The sequence below is a fragment of the Bos indicus x Bos taurus genome, chromosome X (assembly GCF_003369695.1).
Source record: "Bos indicus x Bos taurus breed Angus x Brahman F1 hybrid chromosome X, Bos_hybrid_MaternalHap_v2.0, whole genome shotgun sequence".
Lineage (NCBI taxonomy): Eukaryota > Metazoa > Chordata > Mammalia > Artiodactyla > Bovidae > Bos > Bos indicus x Bos taurus.
Genome location: NC_040105.1, coordinates 13,057,847 through 13,075,357, shown reverse-complemented (window position 1 = coordinate 13,075,357; position 17,511 = coordinate 13,057,847). Strand labels below are relative to the sequence as shown.

General features: G+C 40.4%; 2 protein-coding genes across 7 annotated transcripts in view; both read left to right on the top strand.

Moving 5' to 3' along the window:
- The window catches only part of PIR (pirin), a 98,268-nt gene extending 83,429 nt beyond the window's left edge, over positions 1 to 14,839 (top strand). For all 4 annotated transcript variants that reach the window (XM_027534067.1, XM_027534066.1, XM_027534065.1 and 1 more), the window contains 2 exons: positions 8,808 to 8,874; positions 14,507 to 14,839. In XM_027534067.1, coding sequence (XP_027389868.1) covers positions 8,808 to 8,874; positions 14,507 to 14,619 — 180 coding nt within the window. In that variant the 3' untranslated portion in view covers positions 14,620 to 14,839. The remainder of the gene's footprint in view (positions 1 to 8,807; positions 8,875 to 14,506) is intronic.
- A 280-nt stretch (positions 14,840 to 15,119) lies between these two features.
- Positions 15,120 to 17,511, top strand: part of VEGFD (vascular endothelial growth factor D) — a 46,623-nt gene continuing 44,231 nt past the window's right edge. Inside the window, exon 1 of one of the 3 annotated variants that reach the window (XM_027534769.1) lies at positions 15,120 to 15,759. In XM_027534769.1, coding sequence (XP_027390570.1) covers positions 15,670 to 15,759 — 90 coding nt within the window. In that variant the 5' untranslated portion in view covers positions 15,120 to 15,669. Of the gene's footprint in view, positions 15,760 to 16,756; positions 16,944 to 17,511 lie in introns of those variants that run through there. The other 2 variants (XM_027534768.1, XM_027534770.1) reach the window with 2 other exon arrangements.

The window sequence follows — 17,511 nt, the reverse complement described above, 5'->3', positions numbered from 1 at the left end:
AAGCCATCAGTTCCGTGACCCAGGGGCATGGTTCTGTTACATGCCCTTCTGTGATTTTGACTGTATGTAAGTGAATTCCAGTTGAGCTATTCCAAATCCTGAAAGATGATGCTGTGAAAGTGCTGCACTCAATATGCCAGCAATTTTGGAAAACTCAGCAGTGGCCACAGGACTGGAAAAGGTCAGTTTTCATTCCAATCCCAAAGAAAGGCAATACCAAAGAATGCTCAAACTACCGCACAATTGCACCCATCTCACACGCTTGTAAAGTAATGCTCAAAATTCTCCAAGCCAGGCTTCAGCAATATGTGAACCGTGAACTTCTTGATGTTCAAGCTGGTTTTAGAAAAGGCAGAAGAACCAGAGATCAAATTGCCAACATCCACTGGATCATAGAAAAAGCAAGAGAGTTCCAGAAAAGCATCTATTTCTGCTTTATTGACTATGCCAAAGCCTTTGACTGTGTGGATCACAATAAACTGTGGAAAATTCTGAGAGATGGGAATACCAGACCACCTGATCTGCCTCTTGAGAAATTTGTATGCAGGGCAGGAAGCAACAGTTAGAACTGGACATGGAACAACAGACTGGTTCCAAATAGGAAAAGGAGTTCGTCAAGGCTGTATATTGTCACCCTGTTTATTTAACTTATATGCAGAGTACATCATGAGAAACGCTGGACTGGAAGAAACACAAGCTGGAATCAAGATTGCCGGGAGAAATATCAATAACCTCAGATATGCAGATGACACCACCCTTATGGCAGAAAGTGAAGAGGAACTCAAAAGCCTCTTGATGAAAGTGAAAGTGGAGAGTGACAAAGTTGGCTTAAAGCTCAACATTCAGAAAACGAAGATCATGGCATCCGGTCCCACCACTTCATGGGAAATAGATGGGGAAACTGTGGAAACAGTGTCAGACTTTATTTTTCTGGGTTCCAAAATCACTACAGATGGTGACTACAGCCATGAAATTAAAAGACGCTTATTCCTTGGAAGGAAAGTTATGACCAACCTAGATAGCATATTCAAAAGCAGAGACCTTACTTTGCCAACAAAGGTTCGTCTAGTCAAGGCTATGGTTTTTCCTGTGGTCATGTATGGATGTGAGAGTTGGACTGTGAAGAAGGCTGAGCGCCAAAGAATTGATGCTTTTGAACTGTGGTGTTGGAGAAGACTCTTGAGAGTCCCTTGGACTGCAAGGAGATCCAACCAGTCCATTCTGAAGGAGATCAGCCCTGGGATTTCTTTGGAAGGAATGATGCTAAAGCTGAAACTCCAGTTCTTTGGCCACCTCACGCGAAGAGTTGATTCATTGGAAAAGACCCTGATGCTGGGAGCGATTAGGGGCAGGAAGAGAAGGGGACGACAGAGGATGAGATGGCTGGATGGCATCACTGACTCGATGGATGTAAGTTTGAGTGAACTCCGGGAGTTAGTGATGGACAGGGAGGCCTGGCGTGCTGTGATTCATGGGATCGCAAAGAGTCAGAATAACTGAGCGACTGATCTGATCTGATCTAAAGTGTAGCTTGAGCCATCAGGACATTAGGAAGAGCTCTTAGTTCCAAAAATTAGCCTTTACATGAGCGTGTATCACTTATATCCAGGAAGAGTAGACAGTACCCCTAAGACACCACAGGAAGAGCCTGTGATGGTGTGAATCTTGACTTTGCCACTCGTTAGCCATGTGACTATGGACACAGTTCTCAAACCCCCTGGGCTTTGTTCGGTTTTTTTGTCTGCAGTTTTGAAATAATGATGCCAGCTGCATGGGGCTGTCAGACTATGTGTGATTATGCAGGTCGAGAGTCTAGGCCACATACAGCATGGGGATCAGTAATTTATTCCCAGTAGACCGGATGTAAACTTTTCCTAAAGTTTCATTGAATCCCAGTCACACCCATTCATTTCCATTTGTCTGTGGATGTTGTCGTACCACAGGTAAGTGGTTGTGACAGAGACTGGGTGGCCCACAAAGCCTTAGATCTTTACTCTCTGGCTCTTTACAAGGACAGCTTTGCTTATCCCTAATCTAGTACACAGTGGGTGTCCAGTGATGATAGCTGGAAAGTTCACTGATCTAAACACTTGGTGTGACAGATGGTCATGCCACATACATGTTACTTAATGAGGATTCATACCTTAGGCCCTCAGGTTTAGGACACGTAGTTTTCTACAGCTAGAAAAAGGCCTCAAAGGACTCATTCAGTTGGGCTCCAGGCTAGAGGTGTCTTCACTCAGGACTAGGCGTAGCCTGAGGATGAAAGAATGACCTGTGCCTTCATGGTTCTCCCCTGTTCCCCCGGGCACGGAGTTGTGGGCAGGAATGAGGAGCTGATAGGTAATCCCTGGATTTCCTCTGTTTTGCTCTTCCTGCTCTTCCTCTGCCTCTCAATCTGTGTCTTTGCCCTCATGCCCATCTCCCTGGTGGCCCAGGAGTCTGGGTGGGTTTCTCCGGAATGGCCAGTCCTTAGGTGAGGAGGGCAGGGAAGGGTTGATGTAGACCACATCTTGGACCAGCACATTTTAGGCCACAGGGAGCTCTGTCTTTTTCACTCAGTGTGGATTATCTTTTGTGACTGTACTCTGAAGTCTTCCAGGAGGGGAAGCAACTGCAGGGGGCTTGGTGCATACTGAGGAGTTGTTAAGCCAGACTCTTTGACTTCTGAGAAGAAGCCCAAACCCCAGCACTGACTTCAAAATGGCCTTATCTTTTATGTTGTTCTTAGAGATGGAGCTCAATCCCAGGCTACTCTGGACATTTAAGCCTGGACTGGAATGGCCACCCTGGAACAGCCTATGTTCTGAGCTTTCAGGCTCCCTGTGCTGCTTTGGCAGCAAGGTACCACAGTTAGTATCCTGGTTGCCAAGATGGCTCCCTGATCAGGAGCACATGGATTTGATGTGAAGGCTTGGCCTCACCTTTAAACCCGTGTTTGTACTAGTGTCTTATTGAGAAAGTCTTAGGCCTCATGGGTTAACAGACTTACTTGTAGTTTGTCAAGGTAGACAATCAATTCCTCTTTGACTGCCACTAAAACCATACTTGAGAGTAATGGTACTCTTTAACAAATTTGTCTTTCAATTTTTATTTTAATTAAATGTTAGTCTGTATTAATTTAATATATTCCCCATGAATGGTGCCAGTTAAAGAGTACCATTTAAAGTTAGAGATAACTTTTTGCTGATGTACAAAAATTCATAGTAAAATAAACCATAAATCTTCAAAAACTGGTAACAGTTCATTGTTTTCACTTTCACTTGACCTAAGAATGATTAACAATGAAATTGAGTAAGAATAATTTCATGTGATTAAGTCCTGTTAAATCTCACTTTCTGGTGATGTTTTTCAGGTAATATTTCACTATAATAAATGTTCCTGAGCAAAAGCATGCCTTTAGATTCATTCTCAGAGTCTAAGAGCCATCTCAAGCTTTGTATTGAATATTTCTGATCAAGCAAACAAACTCTGAATGCATATTCACAGTGTACAAGTTATCACCATCTTAGATGAATCTTAGGGCTTCGTCTGGGCTTCGATCATTCTTGTCGGTATCAGTGGAACTCAAGACATATCTTGGCAATTTTTATGGAATAACAGAGCATTTTGTACAAGTGAATTGTTACATAAACCCAGAAGGTCCTGACTCAAAACTAAACTCTGAGAAGGTGTGCCAAAGTGAAAGACCTGTTCTGGACCCCCAAAATGATGAGTGTAGGTTGGGGCAGCTATCCATAAGGCAGTAGGTAGACTTCTGTTACCTTTGTATGAGTCTTTTCATCAGACCCCAATAGGGCACTGACTTAGATCCACACAGGGACTCATGACCTTCAATAGGTCTTTCCTTGTCCTTGCTTTGACCAGTCTTCTCATTTGATATTGTACCCAAGGTCACCTTGCCATAGACGAGAACTTTTCAAGATAGCAGCAATTGGGACTTGCAGCCACAGGAGCACTCTAGTGAAAATTCAGAAAGATCATCAGCTTTCACCAAAGAAGGCTAGGGAAGGGAAGAAAAAGGATGCACTTAAGGAAAAAGAAAAAGACCCAAAACATCTGGCTTAGGTTAGAGGACAAGGGTCCATGCATAGGTTAATTTTGTGAAAAAGTCATTCAGAGGAGCTTGGACCAGCCTGCCGCTTTCTGAAATGGAAAGCCCAATACCCAAGCAACTCAACACCCAGCAGTTGGATCATTTTTCATTTCAGGCCAAACACTAGTGTCCTTTTATCCTACTGTCTGACTTATAAATGAAAGTCATCATTTGATTTGAGTAGTGTCAAAAGGGACAAAACTTGAATTTTCAGCAGTTTATTATTATTCCAAACTGTGTAAACTGTAGGACACATTTGTCACTCACAAAAGACGAATCTTCTGAATTAAGAAACGTACATTCTGAGGAGTCATAAACCCGTGACACAAGGAGGTTGGCCTTTTCTTTCCTTTTCTTTTATGACCCCTGATCCTTTTCCCCCTGTTTCCTGAACCAGAAGTCAAGTGCTTAGCTCCTCTAAAAACAAACACCTCAAAACAGTTTTTAGTGATATCCTCCTTCAGATTAAAGTATAAATGATGTAACACCAGTGATCAGAACTATTTATAAGATACTTTTCTTGAATGTGTCATTTGATTCACACTGAAATTTCACCCCTCCAAAGCCCTTAGTGAATAAATCTTTTTGGATAACTGCATGCTTTTTTTTAAGTTGAATTTTTTAGTCACTTAAACATGACATTGAATAAGAAAACATTTAAGTTGAGTAAGAAACCTTCCCCTTTCTTGTGGACTCCTGGGCTACTGCATAATACTATGCACAGTGTAACTGATTCATAACCTTGGGTCATCAGCATGTAAAAATATTGATTACTATCCTGAGCTATAAAGTATGATGATGTCTTTAGGGCCTGCTGGCTCCTACAGTAAGTGGTCCTAGACTAGTTTTTAAGCTTCTACATCTGTTTTTCATAGTCTTTTTTTTTTTTTTTTTTGGTTTGTTTTTAATTTCCAGGGTCTCCCGCATTGTAGACAGACGCTTAACCGTCTGAGCCACCAGGGAAGTCCAGAATTGATGTTAAGCTATCTATTTCCTTGTATTGCTGTAGAGTGGTGCTTTCCTATCTTCTAGCTTTGCATCTCGTGGATCTGATGACCATAAAGCCTAACCATTAACATTGTATACAATGTCAGAGTAAGTGGGAATTGAATGAGGGTCTATGCTGAGGTTAAAACACTAATCTCTAGAAGATGAGGTTTATGACATCTATTTTTGAAATTTGAATTAGCAGAAGCCTTTTTAGTTTACTCTTTTGTTTTTAAACTCTTGACTCAGGACTTCTTTATTGCATGCTTGAAATATGCCCCAGTATGCAGTGGTTTTTTTTTTTACCTCCCAAAATATAACAGTTTCAATTACTTGCCACATATCTGTTTTTAAAAGGCAAAGGACATTTACTTCACTCCCCAAAATGTCATTTACTTTTCTGTCAAATGTCATTGAATTTTCAGTTTTGTTTAGAGGATATTGCTTTACAATGGTACAGTGGTCTCTGCCTTACACCATGGCAAATCAGTCATCAGTTCAGTTCAGTTGCGTCTGACTCTGCAGCCACATGGACTGCAACACGCCAGGCTTCCCTGTCCATCACCAATTCCTGGAACTCACTCAAACTCATGTCCATCGAGTCGGTGATGCCATCCAACCATCTCATCCTCTGTCGTCCCCTTCTCCTGCCTTCAATCTTTCCCAGTGTCAGGGTCTTTTCCAGTGAAAAAGACCCAGGGTTCTTCGCATCAGGTGGCCAGAGTATTGGAGCTTCAGTTTCAGCATCAATCCTTCCAATGAATATTCAGGTCTGATCTCCTTTAGGCTTGACTGGTTTGATCTCCTTGCAGTCCAAGGGACTCTCAAGAGTCTTCTCCAACACCACAGTTCAAAAGCATCAATTCTTCGGCACTCAGCTTTCTTTATGGACCAATTCTCACATCCATATATGACTACTAGAAAAACCATAGCTTTAAGAATATTGGAGGGGGTTGCCATTTCCTTCTCCAGGGGATCTTCCCCACCCAAGGGATCAAACCTAGGTCTCCTGTGTTGCAGGCAGATTCTTTACCAACTGAGCCACCAGGGAAGCCTGACTAACACTTGACTAGTCAGACCTTTGTCGGTGAAGTAATGTCTCTGCTTTTTAATATGCTGTCTAGGTTGGTCATAGCTTTTCTTCCAGGGAGCAAGCATCTTTTAATTTCATGGCTGCAGTCACCATCTGCAGTGAGTTTGGAGCCCCCCAGAATAAACTCTGACACTGTTTCCCCATCTATTTCCCATGAAGTGGTGGGACCGGATGCCATGATCTCAGTTTTCTGAATGTTGAGCTTTAAGCCAGCTTTTTCACTCTCCTCTTTCACTTTCATCTAGAGGCTCTTTAGTTCCTTTTCGCTTTCTGCCATAAGGGTGTTGTCATCTGCATATCTGAGATTATTGATATTTCTCCCTGCAATCTTGATTCTAGCTTGTGTTTCATCCAGCCTGGCATTTCTCATGATGTACTCTGCATATAAGTTAAATAAGCAGGGTGACAATATACAGCCTTGACATACTCCTTTCCAAATTTTGACCCAGTCTGTTGTTCCATGTCCAGTTCTAACTGTTGCTTCTTGACCTACATACAGGTTTCTCAGGAGGCAGGTAAGGTGGTCTGGTATTCCCATCTCTTTCAGAATTTTCCAGTTTGTTGTGATCCACACAAAGGCTTTAGCATAGTCAATAAAGCAAAAATAGATGATTTTCTGGAATTCTCTTGCTTTTTCTATGATCCAACGGATGTTGGCAATTTGAATTCTGGTTCCTTTGCCTTTTCTAAATCCAGGTTGAACATATGGAAATTCTCGGTTCATGTAATGTTGAAGCCTAGCTTGGAGAATTTTCAGCATTTCTTTGCTATCATGTGAGATGAGTAATTATGCAGTAGTTTGAGAATTCTTTGGCATTGCCTTTCTCTGGGATTGGAATGGAAACTGACCTTTTCCAGTCCTGTGGCCACTGCTGAGTTTTCCAAATTTGTTGGCGTATTGAGTGCAGCACTTTAACAGCATCATCTTTTAGGATTTCAAATAGCTCAGCTGGAATTCCATCACCTCCACTAGCTTTGTTTGTAGTGATTTTTCCTAAGGCCCATTTGACTTCACACTCCAGAATGTCTGACTCTAGGTGAGTGATCACAGCATCGAGGTTATCTAGGTCATAAGATCATTTTTGTACAGTTCTTCTGTGTATTCTTGCCACCTCTTCTTAATATCTTCTGCTTCTATTAGGTCCATACCATTTCTGTCCTTTATTCAGCCCATCTTTGCATGAAATGTTCCCTTAGTATCTCTAATTTTCTTGAAGAGATCTCTAGTCTTTCCCCTTCTATTATGTTCCTCCATTTCTTTGCATTGATCACTTAAGAAAGCTTTCTTATTGCTCTTTGCTATTCTTTGGAACTCTGCATTCAGATGGATATATCTTTCCTTTTCTCCTTTGCCTTTCACTTCTCTTCTTTTCTCAGCTATTTGTAAGGCCTCCTCAGACAACCATTTTGTATTTTTGCATTTCTTCTTCTTGGTCTCTACCTTATATCATGGCAAATCAGTCATAATTATGTATATATATATTCGCTCCCTCTTGAGCCTTCCCCCCACCCCCATCCCACTCCTCCAGGTTGTCACAGAGTGCCAGGCGGGGCTCCCTGAGTTATGTAGCAGCTTCCCACTAGTTATCTGTTATACACACGATAGTGTATATATGTTGATGCTATTTTCTAAATTTATCCTAGCCTCTCCTTCCCCTGCTTTGTCCACAAGTCTGTTCTCTGCATCTGGGTCTCTAATTCTTCTCTCTAAAGAGCTTAGTCTGTTGATTTTTAGCTGAGTTCACATTAGTACATTTTGACAGCAAATAGGGAGTAATTAAGACTTCCATAGAAATCATTTGGCCATATTTATCTTATCACAAGTGTGGCGGGAGGTTCTTCTGCTGGTTTCTCTGGCATGATTGTGTCAGAAGACATCAGCAATAGGAGGGCTCTCTGGAAGTATTACAGCACCCTAATGATGTATGGGGTCTCAAAGAGTCGGACACTACTGAGCAACTGAATTGAACTGAACTGAACTGAACTGAATGATGTATAGAAAATCTCCCTAACGATGTATAGAAAAGTGTTTCTTTCCCTGCATCCACACTAATATTGGATTTAATAATTTTTTTGCAGTTTCAGGGATAAAAAACCTCATCTTAATTCTAAACAAAAACAGTAGGATCCTTTTGGAAAGAAATTTGCCTGAGCAGATGTCCCTGGGATGTTTCTTTAAGGTTCCATTTAATGCAGCACTTCTGGGGCTTATTTTATACTAATAGTAATAAATGTTGAAAGTAATAAAATGTTCCTTTTGGATTTGCATGAATAATTTTCCATTCTCAAAATTAAAATTTTAGTAGGAAGTTATAAGCCCTATACTAAGCCAAGCTATTTATATAGTTTGTCATAAAGATGTTTCTAATTAAAGAAAAATCTTAAATTCTCCTTTATTTGAGTAGGTTATCATTTTAGTGGTTGGGACGTATCCTTGAGTTTTGATTGCCACCAAGCATCTTAAAGAATGAGCATTTCCCTATTGCATATTGCACAGAAAATATTTCTGGAATTTATCTTTAGAATTAAGGACATTATCCATTTGGCCAGAATGTCAGCTCCAAACCATTCCTAATCAGATAGTCAAAAATAAATCTATTTATTGTTTGTTGCTTTGTTTCTTGCCTTTAGGATCCTGAGAGAAGCCACTTTGTCCTAATTGCTGGGGAGCCATTAAAAGAACCAGTTGTCCAGCATGGTAAGCCTCAAATGATGGCTGTTTTCTTGGTTGGTTTTCATTTCTTTGAAAGCAGAGTACATCTATAGTATCACTGGGAAGAACAGCTTGATTTTTGTCCTCTCTCTATCTACAAAGTTGAGGATTTTGTTTCATTTCTCTATTGTCAAAGGAAAATATACACATGGTATTTATTTCTATATTCACGCTCTCTTTCTTTTTAAGAAACATTTCTTGAGTATCCATCATGTGTAGGACATGGAGGTTTGAACCTTGTGGGGATCAAAACAGTATTTTTTTTATGTTGTGTCAAGAGAGTTTCAACTTAAAAGATTTTATGGTCTACTGGGGAGTTGAATATCATTTTTATCTTTACTGAAAATTGATTTCTCTGTTTTTCTTTTTGGCTATACCACACAGCTTGTGGGATCTTAGTTCCCAGTGACTGAACCTGGGTCCATGGCAGTGAACATGCTGAGAGTCCTAACCACTGGACCACCAGGGAATTCCCATAACAGTATTTCAATATTGTCCTTACAGTTTATTGTCTTATTAGTGAAAAATAAGAATGTCTTAGGAATATTTCTTTGGAAGTTTCTAAAATATTTGAATCAATCTTAGTTAATTGGGGGAAAAAAAAAAAACAAATATAGAGAATTCCCTGGTGCCAGCGGTTAGGACTCTGCACTTTCTCTGCTAAGGACCTGCGTTCAACCCCTGATCGGGGAACTAAAATATCACCATGGCCAAGCCCTGCAGCGTGGCCAAATGAATAAATAAATAAAAACCAACCAAACCAAATAAATAAATAAAGACATAAGAAGATAAACAACAAGGGCTTACTGTATAGCACAGGAAACTATAGTCAATATTCTATAATAGACCATGATGGAAAGAATGTAAAAAAGAATATATGTGTGTGTATGTATATGCATCACTGAATCACTTTGTTATACAGCAGAAATTAACACAAAATTGTAAATAAACTATAATACAACAAAACCAATAGAGATAACTGTGGTATAGTAGAAATAGGACTGTACTTGGAGGCAGAAAATCCTGAAATAGGTACTCACAATAGTCACTTCAGTTCTTTGTCTTGACTTCTTCAAAATGTTGTTGTTTGATTAAATGAGGAACATCTAAAAGTACCTAGAACTCAATCTATTATTTAGATAAATGCCACAAAGCATAGTGTACATCCACTTACCTAATTATTAAATTTAACATGCATTAAAATCCCATTACGTTACCTTGCCTTGGCTAATGATACACATAGTGATTTCAGAAAAAAAAAAAAAAAGACCCAACTGGTCATAAATTTAAAGAAAACTGATTATTTTTAAAATATTCATTTTTGTTCTATTAGTAATTTAAGAGGCAAGCATTTAATTTTACCCCACTTAGCCCATAGCATTTGACCTGGATTTTGCAGGCTTCTGATTTCCACTCCAAAAGTTCATGGTTCTCATTTTCTTTTATCTTGATTGAACGGCCCTGAAATAGTTTGTTTTTCTGGAAGAAGCCTGCAGACAAATTGAGTAGGATCACCATCTTTATTAATAGCAGCTAGAATTTAGGTGGGAAAAGAATGTGTGGGATGGAAAGCTTCTAAGTTAAGCAATGTCCCCTGCATCAGTGATGAAAACCAAGAATCCAGCTACAATAGGGGACAGGCCAGAGGAGTGGGACCGCCTGTAGCCACCCTCCATTCACCTCCCATGAGTCCTCTCCGAGGCTTGGGACTGGGGGATACTGGGTGTGCTGGCACGCACAGACTTAGATTAACCAACGGCATAGAGATGGCCCCCGAAATCCCAGTTAGTGAGAGGCAAAGCATTCTACTTGTTTATTTTCTGTTACCTTTTTCAAACCCAGAATATTTCCTTTTACCTGGGCATGTTTGAAGACCACCACAACCATCTCTTGACTATTTGGGAACCAGTACTAGTTGATGAGGAAAACAGAACCCAGATGTTCCACTTCTTTACATAACAAGTACTTGGGTAGCACTATCTGCTAAGAGGTGTGTTGGCCACATAGCTGGATTCACACTCAAGCTGTTCAATTCCAGCCCCCGAGCCTTCTGCCTCTCCCTGTGCCTGGTTGCCCCTTCTCTGTCCTGTGGCTTCTGTGACAGAAAGTAATTGTTAGTGGTGGAGCTGGGATTTGAACCCTAGTCTCCTAAACCCTTGTCTTGTGCGTCTCCTCTATAGGAAGTTTCTCCATAATGAGAAATTAAACTCGCACCATTTTTATTACAGTAGAGGGAGGGAGTTCAAAGACTTAATCAGAGGAAAGATGAACTGTGTAGGTTAAAAGAGGTTTGATAGGATTATACATAACTAGCAAATAATTTTCTTGTTCATAACCCTTACATGTATTAAAAAACATGCTTTCTGGGGGATATAGTGTACAACATGGTGACTATAGTCAATAACACTGTAGTGCATATTTGGAAGTTGCTAAGAGAATAGATCTTAAAAGTTCTCATCACAAGAAAAAAATTCTGTTATGTGTGCTAATAGATAATAACTAGACTTATTGTGATCATTTCCCAATGTATGCAAATACCAAAAAATTATGTTGTACTGGAAACTTATATAATGCTGTATGTGTGTTATACCTGAATTTCAGAAAAATAAATTAATGTAGTTATATACTATTCCTGCCCCACCAAAAGGGCTTCCCAGTTGGCACTAGTGGTAAAGAACTCGCCTGCTAATGCAGAAGATGTAAGAGATGTGGATTTGATCCCTGAGTTGGGAAGATCCCCTGGAGGAGGGCATGGCAACCCACTCCAGTATCCTTGCCTGGAGAATTCCATGGACAGAGGAGCCTGGGGGGCTACAGTCCATGGGGCTGTAAGGAGTCGGATACGACTGAGTGACTTAGTGTGCACACATTCCCCGCCACCAGACCCACCCAAAAAAAGACAAACAAAAACATGCACTTTCTGGTTTCAGTTTTCTTTTTAAGGATTTGAGATGAGCTTCCTTACCTTGGCTTTGGAGGGCTCACGCTTCCAGTGATTACCTTGTTTCTCAAAGTGTGGCCCTTGAACCAGCAGCATCAGCATCACTGGAGAGAGAGAAATGCAGAGTCTCAGACCTCACTCCAGACCTTCTGGTTCAGAATCTGCATTTTAATAAGATTCCCAGGTGATTCACATGCACATTATGATTTGAGAAGCACAGCAGAATACCCCAGAGAAGTGTCAAAATGGAAGCCCAGAAGTGTACTGTTTGTACAGAAAAGGAATTGGGGGAGGAGAGAGGTGCTTCACAAGTCCCATCTCTAGCAAAACTGTGATGTGCAGAAAGTCACTCCTTGGCCCAGTACCTGCTCTCATTTTCTGAGTTCCATTTGCCTTTCTTTTCTGTATCCTTTAAAAAGTTGATTTTTCCAGGATGCCCTCTAGAATTTATTATTTATTTTGCATATGCGGGCTCTCTCATTTTTCCTACCTGGTATAGTCCACATCTCCAGATGAAATTTCTCTCGTGAGCCCCAGAACCCTGTTTCCAACAATGTACTGAGCACCTCTGCCAGGAAGCTATCTGACTGTCTCCAGTGCCTTCATGCCAGAATATCCAGAACTGAGCTTGCCCTACCCACAGCTTCCTATGTCTCGTGTCTCAGATATCCTTAAACAATTCCACCATCAACTCAGCCTCCCAAGCCAGACATCTTCTCTACCCTGATGCCAAAGGTGTCTTCTCCGAACTGCACATCAGATCACAGTGCTGTCTGCTTAACTCTTCAGTGATTCCCGATCACCTGTGGAATTATGTCCAACATCTTCCGAGAGATCGAGTTCAAACCCAGAGTGGTCTGGCCCCTTCCTCCGTATCAGATCCTGAGCCCTTGGTTTTGCGCTTCGAGCCTTCCTTCCAGCGCTACTGCATGCTAGTCCCGAAAACGCCTTTGCCCCATGTCTGCCTGTTTGGACATCACTGTGTTTATGAATTCCATCCTGGGCTCCTCCTCCTCTCCTTTCTGTGTTAATTCTTTGAATTTTCCATACTTTTGTCATTCTGTTCATCACACTCTTTTGTAATAATTTGTTTTCATATCTGTGTGATAGATTTGAGGTCCTTGAGGGGAGAGCATCTGTCATTCAGCTTTATGTCTCTAGCTCCCAGCGCCATGTTCATTATTCAATAAGTGTGCAATAAATGCTGGATAGATAAGTCATTAAATGAATGAATTTAGATGCCTGCTACCTGTTTTCCCTTTCTCTTGCCATCCTGTACCTTGCAGTCTCTCAAAAGGCCTCAATATCATCAAGGCATGTGATATTGAATCTTCCTTCTCAAGTGCTAAACCAAAGTGAATCCCAAATCTGTGCTGATATGCTAACAGTAATTAAGCAGTTTGACTGTGTTATTCCAAGTTATGTTTTAATCTGGGTCTCTCAGAGAAAAGCCTCTTAGACGAAGCACGTTGTAAAAGGCTCCTGATGAAATGTCTGCATGCTAGGGCAAGAGATATACTGAATGGACAAATCTGTCAACTGCTTTCAAGACACTGCCAAAGCCATATAAGAGCTGGCCCTGTTTATCCAACAGATGTTGGAGGTGACACAGTCTAAGACAATACCCTTTTGCTCCTACAGTATGTGAAGAGAGGGAAAGAGACATTTTGCCTCTTGGCTGATGAGAAGAGGACTTCTACACCTTTAGCAAAAGCCAAGTTCAAACCTAGGAATTAGACAAATTGTGACCCATGGGCCAAATCTGTCCACTACATGTTTTTGTAGATAAAGTTTTATTGGAACACACCATCCCTAGTCACTTGTATACTGTCTATGACTGCTTTTGTGCTTCAACAGAAGAGTTGAGTGGTTGAAACAGACATGGTTTGACCCACAAAATCGAAAATATATGCTATCTGGCCTAAGTGTACTGACCCCTGGAGAATCCAAAATGTGATGTCTTCTTGACTTGAAAATTTTGTAATTTAGTGTCTGTCAGGTGCTACTAATTTTAAGAAACGACTTGGACCCCTCACATAAGGACACGGACTCATATACTGTGCAGATACCAACACCATGACGAGATTTGCCAATTTTTAAAAATCAGTTCAGTTCTTGATATCAGTCAATTCAATTCTATACAACTGACAACAACAATAAATCTTAAAACTTCTCTTCACAAGAAAAAAAATTCTGTAACTATGGATGGTGACAGATGTTAAGTAACCTAATGTAGCAATCATTTCCCAATATATACAAATAATCAAATTGTTATGCTGTACACCTGAAACTAATATAATGTGGTGTGTCCATTATACTTCCATAAAAAAGATAAAGAGGATAAAGAGAAGTAACAACTACAAAAATAGTTACAATAGAACCAAACCTGAAAATGTTTCAAATAAAAACATTGTCATTGCTGATGACAGCCTGGAGTGGATGAGTGAGCTATAATTGCATTTGTTTATCTGAAGTTTGTTCATTATAATCATAAACAATCCTAGTTAAGAAACTTGTCCTACAGTCCTCAAGGATTGGGTGCTGTGAAAATAACCTTGTTCAGATATGCCTGAGTTTGTTTCAAATTAAGAAGTACAGAAGCACGTACCATTTTCACAGTAGAAAAAAAATGTTCTCATCACCTGGAACTTTCTGAACGTCTCTTTTCTGCTCTAGGTCCGTTTGTGATGAACACAGATGAAGAGATTTCTCAGGCCATCCTTGATTTCAGAAATGCGAAAAACGGCTTTGAAAGAGCCAAAACCTGGAAATCAAAGATCGGAAACTAGTGACAAGCGTAAGGGCGCTCTGACTGCCTTCTAGAATGTTGCCCTTTGTGACACCCACCCATTTAGTGTATGCAGTTTCCAAGGCCGACTTCGCCAGTGTTTGTAAAGAATTCCACACTCAAGTGATAACATGTTTGGTTTTTTTTTTTTTAAATATAGCACTGTGTGTAAGATATTTCCTGGCCCAAGCAAATAAACCTAATTGTTGCTTCTCTAAAAATCGGTGGTCTTCATTTCAACCTAAATTACTAAGCTTCTGTTAAAAAATTTTTATATATGTTTACCTTTCCACAGATGTGTGCCTATTTTGTCATCTTTGTGCCTGTGTGTTTTTTAAAGCATATTTGATTACTTTCTGTGTGTCTCACTGATATAGGTGTGTGAGCATCTGAGGTCTCTTTCTGCAGTGCAGTTTGCATGCCTATGTGCTGGGGTTGGTTTCATGTTACAGGTTATCTGCATTAAAGTAACAGCAGTTCTGAGCGCTTCAGTCAGTTTTCAAAACTGCCCCGCTATTGGTAGGGACACGACAGGATTACGGCCAAGACTTCCCTGCTTTTTCTGCCAAAATCTGTGTCAGATTTAAGACACATGCTCCTGCACGCTTTCATGAGGGTTGTGAAAAAAGTTTGAATCCACAATTGGGTCCCAGCCTTTTGTAGCTGCAAACATTGGTGGCCGCACCACCTCCTTATAAAACAACTTGAACCTGGGCATAGGGTGGAAAGATTTTTTATTTTTTAATTTGCTGGACATGAAATGGATTTAGAGTGCTTTCTCATTTCAAGTAGAAGACATGTCCACTTCCTGATTATTTTTGGAGCATGAGAACATTTACAGTTTTTTTTCATCTCTCTCCCCCTTCCATAAGATTGCACAGAAACGCACCTTGACTAATTGATTTTGATCACAACTGATTACTTGTTTTTCCCTGTGAACTCTTGGGGTTTTGAACTTTCCTTCTGGAGAATGCCTTTTGAACCAGTTTGCTCTAGCTGCCTGATGTCAACTGCTTGGTGATCAGTGGATACTGAATACAGAATATTCAGAATGTACAGACAGTGGGCAGTGGTGAATATTTTCATGATGTCTTCTCTGCAGTTGGTGCAGGGCTCCAGTTATGAACGTGGACCAGTGAAGGTAGGTGAGCTCAATTTTTCATGCGATGCAGATGTCTAAGTTGGCTTATGCAGAGGATGCTTTCTTTGCCCCCACTATTTCTGAGGTAATAGAAAAATGCAGAACGCTACCAATAGTGGGTAGGCTATGTCCTGTACTTGTTAATGAGTATTCTGTTTCTTAAGCTTATTCAGATTCTTGCCATGAGTTTTTAAAAATGCTTAGGGTAGGAGGCTTTTGGAGATGTAATAGGACATGAATGGACATTCTGGAATCTTTTCAGATAGGAAAGTTTTCCCCTAACTGTATATGCAGATGGCACAGTAATTTTTTTATTGGAGTATAGTTATTTACAATGTTGCATTAATTTCTACTGTACCACAGTGATTTTTCTAAGGAAGCATTGATTTGTTTTTATGACACAGAAAACTTTGTGGGCTGTTTATTTTCAGGTCATCTGTGAACAGCAAACATTCCTTTTTTTAGTTAGTTTAGTTAGTTAACTTCTGTAAATCAAAAACTGCTGTGCTTTCTGCAGACATTTTCTCTCTGGTTTTCCAAATTACCCTTTCTACCATGTAGAAAAATCTTTTTGTGGACGTCGTTTTGGTCCTTTGCTTTTTGAAATGTGTGTAAAACTCAGCCATAATCGAATATTGGATTCTATCAGTAAGCATCAAATAGAATCCAATGAATTGAGAGTAATACAAAAAAATTGACTGGGATGTGACTGACTGAGCATGATTTCACCCAGTTTTATGCATTTCACAGTTTATATTGTTGTTCTCAGCTTTTGATTTTGAAAATGGTTAAGATATAATCGCTTTGACCAAAGTGGTGCTAAATCATTATTGATTTAAGAATCTCTGGCCATGAACAATCAACGTGGACTTGAGTTTTTGTAGCTGTTGTTAGGACGTGCATTTTCAGTAAGGGTGATATCGCCCCCAACAGGGGAAAATTGCCCTTGGGGATGAAAACGTCTTACTCTTTTGTATAAAGCACAGATGTACATACAGTAGAGAAAGAGATACGCTGTATTTCTGGGAAGATTGACCTCTGTGTTAGAGGTAGAGAGCCACCTTGCCAGCAAGCAACACCTTTCCAACTTTCCAAATTCCAAACGGACACGAGAGGGATCACAGTCGTTCAGCTCCACTTCAGTGCCACCAGCCTGGAGTTGGGATCTCAGTGGCAGATTGCAGGTAAACTGGAATCCCATTTTGAGCCTCAGGGACAGGAGGTGAAATGAGACTTGTTTGAAGCAAGTAAGGCTTTTCAGGCTGTTCAGCTGTTTTTAAGTCCATAAAACTCAGGACTCCTTTAGGTGTGTTTGGTTTATGGAGGTTCCTACCCACCTCCAGGCCCCACATGGGGTTTTAAAATATTTTCATTTTACTTTGAAACTTCAGTTGCCTCGGTATAAGAGGAGACTGAATAGTTGGAAAGAAGTCATATCCTTTAGGTTGTTCAGCTCTTTTAAACAGCAAAGACACAATTCTTCAGTTGTCCTGGGCACAGTGAGGTTTTAAATGTATCAGGGACTTCCCTGGTGGTCCAGTGGTTAGGACTCAGTGCTGTCACTGCCAAGGGCCCAAGTTCAATTCCTGGTCAGGGAACTAAGATCCCATAAGCCATGTGACATGGCCAAAAAAAGTTTCAGATTTACTGCCAGAAGTTTTATTAATTGTATTAAACAGTTTATTTAATAGGGCACTAGAAGAAAGCAGTTGAATTTGAATGTGATAGAAAATACGTCTTTACACAGGGAAC